General features: G+C 41.6%; 1 protein-coding gene across 1 annotated transcript in view; it reads left to right on the top strand.

Moving 5' to 3' along the window:
* The window catches only part of rasgrf2b (Ras protein-specific guanine nucleotide-releasing factor 2b), a 116210-nt gene that overhangs the window by 34882 nt on the left and 68188 nt on the right, over positions 1-13140 (top strand). The window contains exons 2-3 of the mRNA XM_063193699.1: positions 797-903; positions 4163-4310. Of these exons, the coding sequence (XP_063049769.1) occupies positions 797-903; positions 4163-4310 (255 nt within the window). The remainder of the gene's footprint in view (positions 1-796; positions 904-4162; positions 4311-13140) is intronic.

The raw sequence follows: 13140 nt of genomic DNA, 5'->3' as shown, positions 1-13140 counted from the left end.
ATGCTTCTTAGATAATCCATTTTAAAAACAATTAACCTATATAAAGCCCTGTGTACATCGAGGGCGAACTAGGCGACCTGCGCGGCGGAAGTCATTATTTCTCTACGGAGTGAAGGCAAATAAAGCTACCAGAGTGAATTCGCCGGGAGCGAAGCTTCTTGAGAGCAAATTTTGACGATTAAACTTAAGCTAATCTTAAGCAAATTCACTATGACACGGTTCGGCGAAAACCAATTGGAACGTTCATATCGACGAATGTCCCAGGCTGTCAAGACAGAGCCGTTATGTGATGAGCTGAATCAAAAATGTCAGTGTCGCGTCCATAGCGAATAAAACAAATTCATGGCGATACTTCTTCAACTACCCCAGCTACCTGGGTCGCGTAGGTAGCGCCTGATGTACACGGGCCATAATAGTGCTATGAGCTGTTGTTGCACCACCATGCACACCCAAATATACGGTAATACCTGTATCAGGTTCCTCTTTGAAGCCATAAAACTGGTCTGATGTAACTGTATTAGCACTGTAGCAATACATCAATACCATCCTACCATCCTACACACACACACACACACACTCACACACACACACACACACACACACACACACACACACACACACACACACACACACACACACACACACACACACACACAGTTTTCTGATACTGTTCTGAGTGTGTAAAATGTCTAACTGGAGCCTGTTCTCCGGGTGTGTGTGTGTGTGTGTGTGTGTGTGTGTGTGTGTGTGTGTGTGTGTGTGTGTGTGTGTGTGTGTGTGTGTGTGTCTTCTACAGCACTACTTCCTTATTGTGTTCGGCCATGACGGCCAGAAGCCCCTGGAGCTGCGTACGGATGAGGAGGCGGAGTGTGACGAGTGGGTGGAGGCCATCCAACAGGCCAGGTACTCTTGCTCCCTCGCTCTCTCTCTCTCTCTCTCTCTCTCCATCCAACAGGTCAGGTACTCTTGCTCCCTCACTCTCTCTCTCTCTCTCTCTCTCTCTCTCTCTCTCTCTCTCCCTCTCTCTCTCTCTCTCTCTCTCTCTCCATCCAACAGGTCAGGTACTATTGTTTTCTCTTTCTTTCTCTCTCTCGCTCTCGTTCTCTCTCTCTCTCTCTCTCTCTCTCTCTCTCTCTCTCCCCCCCTCTTTCTCTCTCTCATCTCTCTCTCGCTCTCTCTCTCTCTCTCTCTCTCTCTCTCTCTCTCTCTCTCTCTCTCTCTCTCTCTCTCTCTCTCTCTCTCCATCCAACAGGCCAGGTACTCTTTCCTTCTCCTTCTCCTTCTTTCTCTCTCTCTTTCTCTCTCTCTCTCTCTCTCTCTCTCTCTCTCTCTCTCTCTCTCTCTCTCTCTCCATCCAACAGGCCAGGTACTCTTGCTCCCTCTCTCTCTCTCTCTCTCTCTCTCTCTCTCTCTCTCTCTCTCTCTCTCTCTCTCTCTCTCTCTCTCCATCCAACAGGCCAGGTACTCTTTCCTTCTCCTTCTCTCTCTCTCTCTCTCTCTCTCTCTCTCTCTCTCTCTCTCTCTCTCTCTCTCTCTCTCTCTCTCTCTCTCTCTCTCTCTCTCTCTCTTTCTCTCCATCCAGCAGGTCAGGTACTCGCACTCTCTTCCTGTGTGTGTGTGTGTGTGTGTGTGTGTGTGTGTGTGTGTGTGTGTGTGTGTGTGTGTGTGTGTGTGTGTGGCTGTCTGTGTGTTCATACTGTACGTACTGTATATGTGCGTGTGTGTCTATGTTTGAGTGGCTATGAAGACATATGTGTATATGTGTATTTTTCTGTAGCTGTGTCTGTTATTATAATTATTATTGAGTGTTCAGATTACCAATACTGCAAATATTGGTTTGTCTTTGTCATAGTCTGAATGCTCCATAGGTATGGTAGAGAGTCGCACAGCTAAAGTGCTCTGGATGGGTGCGATGTGACCTGTGCACTTCACACTTAATGTACATTTCATTTTGAAACGAGCAAATGACCTCCATTAGAGGTGATAGCAGCGATATTCTGCCCGGTCGCCACCGAGGAGACAGGAGGGTGAAAGAAAGCACTCGTTTTTTCACTAGTCTACTGCCTGACGCCAACAGGACCATATACCATATACTCGTGCAGTTGACAGCTGTGTTTGCAATACATTATATACAGTCCATGTGTATTTTTGTATTGTATGTATACAGAGTATACGAAGTAATTTCTATAATTTTTACCTCGGTGACAAATGGCTTTAGACTACTTTGCTGGTAGAAATAAGTACTGACAGCTGTGGACTCGCGAACTACCGGCAGTATATGTCTGCATTTTACATTACATTACAGTTAGCGCAGCTGACTTTTTCCAAAATACCTTATAGTTATGGAGTAATGTGGAGTTGGGTGGCTTTCTAAAGGGTACCTCAGTCATGGATGGAAGTGAAGGGAGAGGTCAGGTGGGATTCGAACCTACGGTACAACCCCCAGGTTGAAAGACCACATTTCTAACCGCTAGGCCACAACTGCCCACTCTGTGTGGGTCTGCATTATGTTTCAAAGGAGAGAGGCACTCTGCTCTGCATTGCAGCCACATCAGAGAGAACATGTTTGTGTGTTTGTGCGTATGAGCCGCTGTGTATATGTGTGTGTGTGTGTGGGGGGGGGTGTTGGTGCTGGGGGATGCACTAGAATCACTAGAACTAGACACTAGACACTAGAATCGCCTGTGTGTGTGTGTGTGTTTGTGTGTGCGTGCGTGCGTGCCTGCATGCATGCGTGCCTGCGTGCGTGCGTGTGTTGTGTACTGTACTGTATGTCCGTCCATGTGTGTGTGCGTACTTATGTATGTATATGTGTGTGTGTGTGTGCCTGTGCGTGTGTGCATGTGTGTGTGTGTATGTGCGTGTGCGTGTGTGCCTGTCTTGGCCTGTGTGTGTTTTACCGTGTGTGTGTGTGTGTGTGTGTGTGTGTGTGTGTGTGTGTGTGTGTGTGTGTGTGTGTGTGTGTGTGTGTGTGAATGTGTGTGTGTGTGTCTACTGAGTGTGTGTGTGTGTGCGTGCGTGCGTATGTGCGTGCGTGCATGCATGCGTGTGTGTGTGCATGCGTATGTGCGTGCATGCATGCATGTGTGTGTATGTGCTTGCGTGTGTGCTTGCATGCATGCGTGTGTGTGTGCATCAAAGTGCCCTCTCTTCCCCAGATGTGTGGATGAAAAGCTGCGGGGGACTTTACAGTAGCATAGCCGAAGCAACGGCTCCATGATTGTAGTCCCATTACAATAATAATGTCAGCAGAGAACACACAACTCTACTCCCACTCCCACCATTGTAAATTCCTGCCCGCCTTTTACTACATGTCTGTGGTCACGGAAGCACTTCCACATGTGCTTATTGTACACACTGCTTTTTTGCGGGGTAATGGATCTTTTTTCGGCTGTATACATCAACATGTGTACTGTGTGTTTGGGCATGTGTTACACCGTAAGGAAATGCCCAAAGGATGGCTGCTTCATTTTTAGACTTTTCCCTTTCACCTACTCACACTATGACTATTTCAGTAGCATTTTATATGGAACCCATATTCATTTACACATGCACTATACAGTATATAATTGATATGTGACTGTGTAACGTTGCTTCACGTCATAATGTTACTCCATAAGGCTAAATTCCACTGATAAAGTGCATTCTAGCTCCTAAAGCTTTACCTACCTCGTGTGTGTAAAGTAATGATACAGTAGGCCTATTAGTAGTATTGATTTGATATTAACTCCAGTTGTTGCTAAGATTGGACGTATTGTGCTTTTTGAATTTGATCATAGAGAATGAATACAAGCATATACAAATACAAGTGCAATCTCTGTTGATTCAGTCTTTATCTTGAATTTAAACTACAGAACTATTATGATATTATGTGCTTGTCTATTTATTTATTTTTTTTAAATGTGTGTATTTGTGTTGTTCTATGTTTCTCACTTTTGCATAGAGGCTTATATTAGGATTCGGATTAAAAAAAAAAAAAAAAACAATGCTTTAAAATGGCATGCTCCCGAAAAGCCCTCCCGTTGACTGTAGCTGATGTTGTTGTGTTGCCATGGCAGCTACTCTGACATCATCATTGAGCGTGGGGTATTTATGCAGAAGTACATCCATCTGATGCAGATAACTAAACTACTGTCGCTAACCTTTTCTTCTCTTCCTGTAGCTACTCTGACATCATCATCGAGCGTGAGGTGCTCATGCAGAAGTACATCCACCTGGTGCAGATTGTGGAGACGGAGAAGGTGGCCGCCAATCAGCTGAGGACGCAGCTGGAGGACCAGGACACGGAGATCGAGAGGTTAAAGGCAGAGGTACGCTCACTTCAACTTTAACCTTTGACCTGTGGCTCGTAGTATCTTTCCCAGCTCCGGATTTCAGAGAGGACAGAATAGAATAGAATAGAATAGAATAGAATAGAATAGAATAGAATAGAATAGCTTTTTTGTCAACATATACAATGTAACAACTATATACACCATATGTTACTAAATGTCACCGAAAGGAATACCCTCTTCAGAGACTGATAATATGTTCAGGAAACAGAGCACACAAAACAACTCATTCAGCACCTAATCTTGAACCCAGTTCAGGCTGTAAAATTTGAGCATTCTGGGAAGCGTTGCCCATAACGTAAAAAAACAACAACGTAGACATCAGCAGGTTCATCCGGGTAAGACGCGAGCCATTTGCTGTTGAGCACGCGTCCTGAACATAACTGGTGAGGGAACAGGCTCCTGGCCTGCCTGAAAACAGCATTAGTGAGTGAAAGTTGAAGATGGACATGAAGTGAATCTTCATGAAACGACAAATATACGACAGAAATACGTTTTACTACGTCATTTTAAGCTTTCCTGAATGTATTATATATGTCACTGATTCTTGAAAGTTTGGCAAAAACATGTCCCTGCAGTAAAATATTAATTCTGTTGAAAATCAACTAAATTTTCACAAACAAAATGAACCCAGGTAATGGCCAAGGGGTCTGTCACACGAATACACAGTTGTTTGAAATATTTAAGTGCAATTTTATTACTTTTCATGGCTATAAACCTGTCCACACCCTGTAAAAACGCCTGTCCCAAGGACTGGCATCATCATTTCAATTGACTTAAAATACAAAAATCACTAACAGAATTGAACAATATCACCATGATGTGGAAGACCATATTAAAGTGGTTCTACAGATGTGCACATAGTGGATGTAAAACAATATTTACTATTATTTACTGATTGCTCAAAATGTGTCCACCATATTGGTCACCACCGTCAGATTTTTTTTCTAAAAGACAATAAAATCAGGTATGCACAAGGTAATTTTCATTACTGAGGACCCCTTTTCAAACCTTAAGCTCTACTGCCTACTTCACCATCACTGAAGCTCCTGTAAGTTTATTATTTTGTCCTCAATTTGTTAATTTGTTTGGACACTGGTACTGTCCCAACCATAAACTGTCAACACCGTCGGGGGTTTTAATAGTATTGTATTACATTAATGTTAATAAATATAATTTTTTTCAGAAAAGGTATGAAGCACCCAAGAAACAGAGCGAAAATGAAATGGCTAATGTTAACAAACAATGCATAATATTTAAAAGAGTGTTTTTTTGTCTCACACCGTCAGATGTCACCACCGTCAGATTTTGTTCTGCTCATCATGTTGTTCCATATTTTACTAAATTGTGCTGGTTAATGAAACATTACTAGGCATGTTAGTAATAATTGTGATCCAAAATGATACTCTAGCCACCACTGAGGTGCATTTGGATGTTTTTTTGTCAGAAAACCTGACGGTGGTGACATCTGATGGAGTTCACCAAAAAACACATGTTTTTTTTGTTGTTGACATGTTTTAAGAATATGCATACAATAAGTATCTACAGTTATGTTGAATTGTTAAAGTAATTCACTTTAATACAGTAAACATGTGTTTTTACTTCTAATTCTTTCTGCCGCTGTTGACAAAACAAGAAAGAGCCCATTTTATGAAAAATGTTAAACATGGGGAGCTTGGCCAATGCATTCACTGCACAGCCAAGACCTACATCTATGATAATACACCTCTATATTTTGGATTTGAACAACTTAAAAGCTGTTTTTACCACATTTTCAACAACCAGTGGCTTACTTCCTAGATAATCTAACTAATGAAGTAAAAGCACATGCTCATACTGTGCACACACAAAAATAAAGTGTTTATGCAAGATGCCATTGACTTGAGAGGGCTATTTATTTTGCTAAATGCAGGTACTAATTAGGCCACTTTCACCACTCTCAGATTACTGTCACCACCGTCAGTTCTTAAGTCACCACCGTAAGAAGGAGTTTTGGACATTTTAAAGGAATGTGCTTACAACATTTTCCTTAGGAGTTGTTGAAATATCAAAGTAATAGCCAATTTAAGCCTACACGAATATTTGTGAAATTACAAAAAAATGTTTGTTCTATTTAGGCGTTAAGTAAGCATCGTATGACGGTACATATTTTAAAATTAGAACACATGAAACAGTATTAAAATAGAACAAAAGTGAATTTTCAACATTTAAAGGCATATGTGTGAACCAAAAAATACACATAATCATTTAAAAACTCCAGATACATATGCAACCAAATCAATACAATTTTAATAACTTTTAATTGTGTCTGACGGTGTTGACAAAAAACAAGGTATGATCGGAGAAAAGCCTGATTTCTGAAAAAAATACATAATGGGGAGATTGGCCTTGTGCATTTCCGAAAAGCCAAGACCTTAGTCTACGAGGATATACCATATAATTTTGTAATTCACTTTGTTTTTTTCTGTCAACATTACAACCTGTTTTAGCCACTTTCTCAAGAATCAGTGATACACCATATGTTACTAAATGTCACCGAAAGGAATACCCTCTTCAGAGACTGATAATATGTTCAGGAAACAGAGCACAGGGCACAGAAAACAACTCTGGTTTCATTCAGCACCTAATCTTGAACCCAGTTCAGGCTGTAAAATTTGAGCATTCTGGGAAGCGTTGCCCATAACGTAAAAAAACAACAACGTAGACATCAGCAGGTTCATCCGGGTAAGACGCGAGCCATTTGCTGTTGAGCACGCGTCCTGAACATAACTGGTGAGGGAACAGGCTCCTGGCCTGCCTGAAAACAGCATTAGTGAGTGAAAGTTGAAGATGGACATGAAGTGAATCTTCATGAAACGACAAATATACGACAGAAATACGTTTTACTACGTCATTTTAAGCTTTCCTATATGTATTATATACAGTGCCCTCCATAATTATTGGCACCCCTGGTTGAGATGTGTTTTTTAGCTTCCAATTATTTTATTTTTTTTTCTAAATAATATGGGACCTTAATGGAAAAAAAGAGAAAAATCCAACCTTCAATACAAGTGCATTTATTCAGTGGGGAAAAAAATCCCACATAAAGAAATAATTATTTGACATCAAATAATGTGTGTCACAATTATTAGCACCCCTGGTGTTAATATTTTGTACAACCCCCTTTGGCCAACAAAACAGCACCTAATCTTCTCCTATAATGTTTCACAAGATGGGAAAAGACAGAAAGAGGGATCTTCAGCCATTCCTCTTTGCAGAATCTCTCTAAATCATCCAGAGACCTGGGTCCTCTCCTCTGTACTCTCCTCTTCAGCTCACCCCACAGGTTCTCAATGGGGTTGAGGTCAGGGGACTGAGATGGCCAGAGCTTGATTTTGTGTCTGGTGAACCATTTCTGTGTAGATTTGGCCATATGTTAGGGTCATTGTCTTGCTGAAAGACCCAGTGACGGCCCATCTTCAGCTTTCGGGCAGAGGGCAACAGATTTTGATTTAAAATGTCCTGGTATTATTTCAAAGCATTCATGATGCCATGCACCCTAACAAGGTTCCCAGGGCCTTTGGAAGCGAAACAGCCCCACAGCATCACTGACCCACCCCCATACTTCACAGTGGGTATGAGGTGCTTTTCAGCATGCGCATCTTTCGTGGTACGCCAGACCCACTTAGAGTGTTTGTTGACAAAAAGCTCAATCTTGGTCTCATCTGACCAAAGCACACGGTCCCAGTTGAAGCCCCAATACCGCTTGGCGAACTCCAGACGCTTGCGTTTATGATTGTGAGTGAGGAAAGGTTTTCTCCGTGCATGCCTCCAAACAGCTTGTTGGCGTGTAGACAGCGCCTGATGGTTGATTTGGAGACTTTGTTACCCCAGGATGCTACCATTTGTTGTAATTCTGTAACAGTGAGCTTTGGAGATCTTTTGATTTCTCTTACCATCCTCCTCACTGTGCGTGGTGGCAAAAAAAACTTGGGTCCTCGTCCAGGCTTGTTTACCACTGTTCCAGTTGTTTTGAACTTCTTAATTATTCCTCTCACAGTGGATATGGGCAGCTGCAGTTGAGTGGGCAATCTTCTTGTAGCCTCTGCCTGACCTGTGAAGGTCGACGCACATCTGCCTCACTTGTATGCTGTGTTCCTTTGTCTTTCCCATGTTGAAGAGTGGATAAGAGAAATGGCCTCGGTGTCACGTCATATTTATACCCCAGGGAAACAGGAAGTGATGAATTACTAATTAAATGTTCCTACATACTCTGGTAAACTTTGTAAACTACTGTAGAAATGACAAAAATGCTTCAATTATATTTATTTCCTGGGAATTGTTAAGGGTGCCAATAATTGTGGAACAGGTGATTTAATGAAAAATAATTATTTTTTAGACAGGGATTTTTTTATTTTCTTACAATTCATTTGAGTTGAAGGCTACATTTTCCTACAATTTTCAGTGTGACAGTATTCTTCTGCAATAAACACTGAATTTATTTTAAGGCTTTTAACACATCTCAACCAGGGGTGCCAATAATTATGGAGGGCACTGTATGTGCTATGGAGGAACTGTTCTCTCTTGAATGGCATTTCCAATGAAGCACAATCAGGTGAATTATGTAAAGGGAGAGCTTCAGAGCACTCCCGTCATCATCAAACCAAATTACCTTTCCCACCTTCACAAACCTTTTTTAAAAATATATATATTTTTTTAGGGGCTTTTATGCCTTTATTTGATAGAACAGTCTGAGATGGGGACAGGAAGCAAGTGGGACAGAGAGACGGGGTGGGATCAGGAAAAGACCCCGGCCGGGCTCAAACCTGGGTCCCCGTGGGCATGGAAGCCCATATGTGGGGGGCTTAACGCGCTGCGCCACAGCACCCCCTCACCTTTACAAACCTTAAAGCACTTTCCTGGAAGAACCCTGAGCACATAGTCAAATATATAATTATTTTCCTATTAGTGTTAAATAAGTATCATAAAATCAACACATTCATCCAATAAACAGGCCAACGATTTACGTAGCTCTAGTTTTTCCCTAGTGTAAAGTCTCCTGGCCCTAGAGGTCAGATATCATGCTACAGATTTTAGGTAAGTGCTTCACGGATATTGATTAGCAATGTAATTATTGCCATTGAGTTGTACGCTAGCGGTTAAAGGGTAATCTGTGCTAATGTCACATTGCATTTCTCATGGATCTGGTGTGACTCCAATAACCTGGTAGTCAAATGGCAGTACAGGTTCTTCATGGGAGTGTGTCTATGTTCCGACAGCCCATTGGTCCCACATCTCTAAGATTTTTAACATTCATTTTTAGACCTATTGGTCCCACAGCCCAGTGGCCCCACAGCATATTCCTGCTGCTCCATGTTCCCACATTTTTAAGACTTTATTCAAATTTAGGCCCTATTTTCCATGTCTGAGGAGAAAGGCACATTCTCTTATTGGAGAACATGGATTGTGTAACATAGGGCCTATATTTTTGAATAATTTTCTTAAATTTTTGGGAACATGGAACAGCGGGAATAAGCTGTGGGACCATTGGGCTGTGGGACATCGGCCATGTTACCAATGGGCTGTGGGAACATGAAGCTGACCCCGTTCTTCATTACACAGTCACCGCAGGCTCTTTGTACTGTATATTCCTTCTACATCACACTGACACATTAGGGAGAGCAGGTGGGTCTGCAGCATGGTAATTATTTGTCTTTCAGACAACCTGATCTCATAGAATTGTGTGAAAGGAACATGCTCCCTTGGGATACAAAACATGTGGCAGTTTCACCAATGTTCCCAAGATTCCTTCATGGGAAGATTCTGTGAATAAACTAAAAAAAAGCTATAGCAATTTAAGATATGCACAGGCCAAAACAATTACTAACTCTAATCTGTCTTTATTTATTTATTTGTTTATCTTTGGAAAAAATATTTGAAATTGGAAATTTCTCGAGATTGGAATATTAGGCTGTGAACATAGAACTGTGGGAGCATAGAGAAAGCACTTCCATGGACTCATCACGGAAAGCAATTGCATGACCCCATGCCAAACTTCTGTCAAAATCTGTGAAACTGCTACAGATCTCGTGTCCCAAGGCGCCGTGTTCATTTCACAGACGTTCATTTCGATTTTGGACTATTGATGAATTGCTGATCTGCTTCAGTGGCGTGAGGGCAGAAACACTGATTGTCATTATTTGTGCAGTGGCACCGTCCAAACCAACCAAAATGTCTATTCCCACATATTCAATGAAATCAATTTGAAACTGAAACTAATAAATATAAAGTGTGTTGTTCCTTGCAAAAGCAAATGATCACGTTGTTTCCTTTCTCATTATACCAATTTACTGTTTACACACTTGCACATTTCTACACTTTTATTGTTGTTTATTTGATCATGATATGAGCCCTTTTCATCTGCTGAATAAACTAGCAGATATGTTTTCATAGTACTCATGCAGTACATGATGCAGTTTGTCATGATCATATTTGTACCTGTAAACTAGGATACAGTTATCGTTCTTGTATCTTCAGTGAAATTTGCTGACATGTGAAGACCTCTACAGAACCAGTCATTCTATTACCCAAAAAGCTTTTTTTAAGTCTTTGCTTGAGCAGACTGACTTGTACCTCACACACTGTAGAACATGTAAGCCAGAATTTGCTTATGCAGTTAACTGCCTGACAGAGGACGTCTGACGGTAGTTGTGGAATGAACAGAGGAGCCTGTCTCTGGAGAGGAAGAGAGATCCTTATCTAACCTGGATGTAGCCACACCACTGCACCACCTCCACACCCTGTACCTGTCCAAATCCCATCGCTCCTCCACCACACCCCACCCACACACAACCTTGGATCCTGCCCCTTCCCTTCATGGCCAACGCTCTCAACAGCGCATTGGTTCACTCTCTCTGATCTCGACGATAGCTCCACCACAACACAGCAGTTGTAGTGTATTCATGGACAGTCGGATATTGGTGATAAAGAGGTACAGGAAGTGGGAGAGGGAGTGTTCGGCCCCAGCCCCCTAGGCTACTGGCGCACTCCTTTTGCCTAATCTATTTTTCGGATTTATTTAAATACACAATGTTTGGATAAACACTGACATACAGTATGAGTGAACACATCAAACAAAAAAGCATACGGGAGTGCGGTGGAGCATTGAGAGCTAAGACACCATACTATTGCACTGGAGACCCGGGTTAGATTCCGGCCCGAGGTCATTTCCCCATCCTTCCTCACCTCGCCCTCTCCCCTTCGTTTCCGGTCTCTCTCTCGCTGTCCTATCGCAAAACAAACCCATAAACATAGGGTACAGTATATTCAATATAAAAGTGCACACACTTAATCATATAAATACATATTGTAGAGGCCACGGCATTGTAATACAGTATGCAATTGGCTGTGTCAGTAGTTTGCTTGAGTTATACCACTGGTGTACACATACAATTTATTCAATGAAGTGGGTCTACGTGTGCTGCAATATTGGTGAACAGCTCTGTTGGGCTTCTGTTTGGAATGAAGTGATTTACTCTGCAATATGGAGCTGAGCACGTTAGAGAACAAATCACTGCCATTACAAGATATACAGTTGAGGACGATATTATTAGCCCCCCTCCTGAAATTAGACATATCTCTTCATTGATCATTGAGAATGATCATTATTAATAAATGTGTGTTATTCTTGTAACAAATACACCATGGAGATAGTATCCAATAAGTTAAATTTGGACTTTTCCATTTTCACAATGAGTTTAAACAAAAAAGTCTAAAAATGGCAAGGACAAAATTATTAGCCCCCTTATCATTAATAGTCAATACAGTGCCATTTATGAACAAAAATTGACACCAGGCACTTTGATTAGTTGTTAACTATATTGGCACATGTCCTACCAGGGATTTTGGGCCATTTTTTTCATCGCAAATAGTTAAGCTGGTCCAAATTGCATGGATGTTGAGGATGGACATTCATTTTCAGCACTCTTCAAACACTATCTAAAGGATTGAGGTCTGAACCACTCCATGACCATGGTTTTAGTATCCTTGAAGAACATTTGAACTATTTTGGATGCAAGTTTTGGGTTATTATCTTATTGAAAGATCCAGTGAAGATCTTAGCTCCCTCTATGAGCATATTTTTGCAAGGTCACTTTCCAAATTCTATCATAATTTTCAGTTTTTATGGTGCCGTACACCCAAACAAGGTTTCCTGTGGCTGAGGCTGCCACAGAATGATGCATCCACCACCATGTTTAATTGTGAAAACCATCTTATAACGATTCAAGGACTATCCCTTTCTTCACCTGACAGAAGCAGAATTCATGCATCCATGCAGGTGCAATTGAATATCATCAGATGAAAGCAGAGACATTCAAAACTCATTTTTGACTTTCAAATGTTCACAGGCAAAGCTCAATAACACTCTGATATGCACTGCCTTTAGTAAAGGGGTTCTTCTATGATGATGGCCCCGAAGCCCAATATGATGANATGCCTTAACAACTGTCTTTCTTGGTGGGGGAAAAAACTCCAGGTGAGGCCAGGTCAATAACAATCATCTAAGCAGGTGTCCAATGCTTCTTTGGTCTAATGAGGCTAAGCAGTTTCCACAGTTACACATAGTGGTGGGGCATTAAGTTTAGTCTGTTATTCAGCCTCAGACACAGGGAGTCTGGGTCTGAATATGGATTGCTGGGTCTTCCAACAACATTGTAACCCAAAGCATCCATTTAGATTAGTTCAGAGGTTCTTCAAGGACACTAAAACCATGATATTGGAATCACCCGCTCATAGTCCAGTCCTCAATTCCACTGAGAGTCTGTGGTTA

Source organism: Engraulis encrasicolus, chromosome 3 (genome assembly GCF_034702125.1).
Source record: "Engraulis encrasicolus isolate BLACKSEA-1 chromosome 3, IST_EnEncr_1.0, whole genome shotgun sequence".
Lineage (NCBI taxonomy): Eukaryota > Metazoa > Chordata > Actinopteri > Clupeiformes > Engraulidae > Engraulis > Engraulis encrasicolus.
This window is presented reverse-complemented; position numbering and strand designations above follow the sequence as displayed.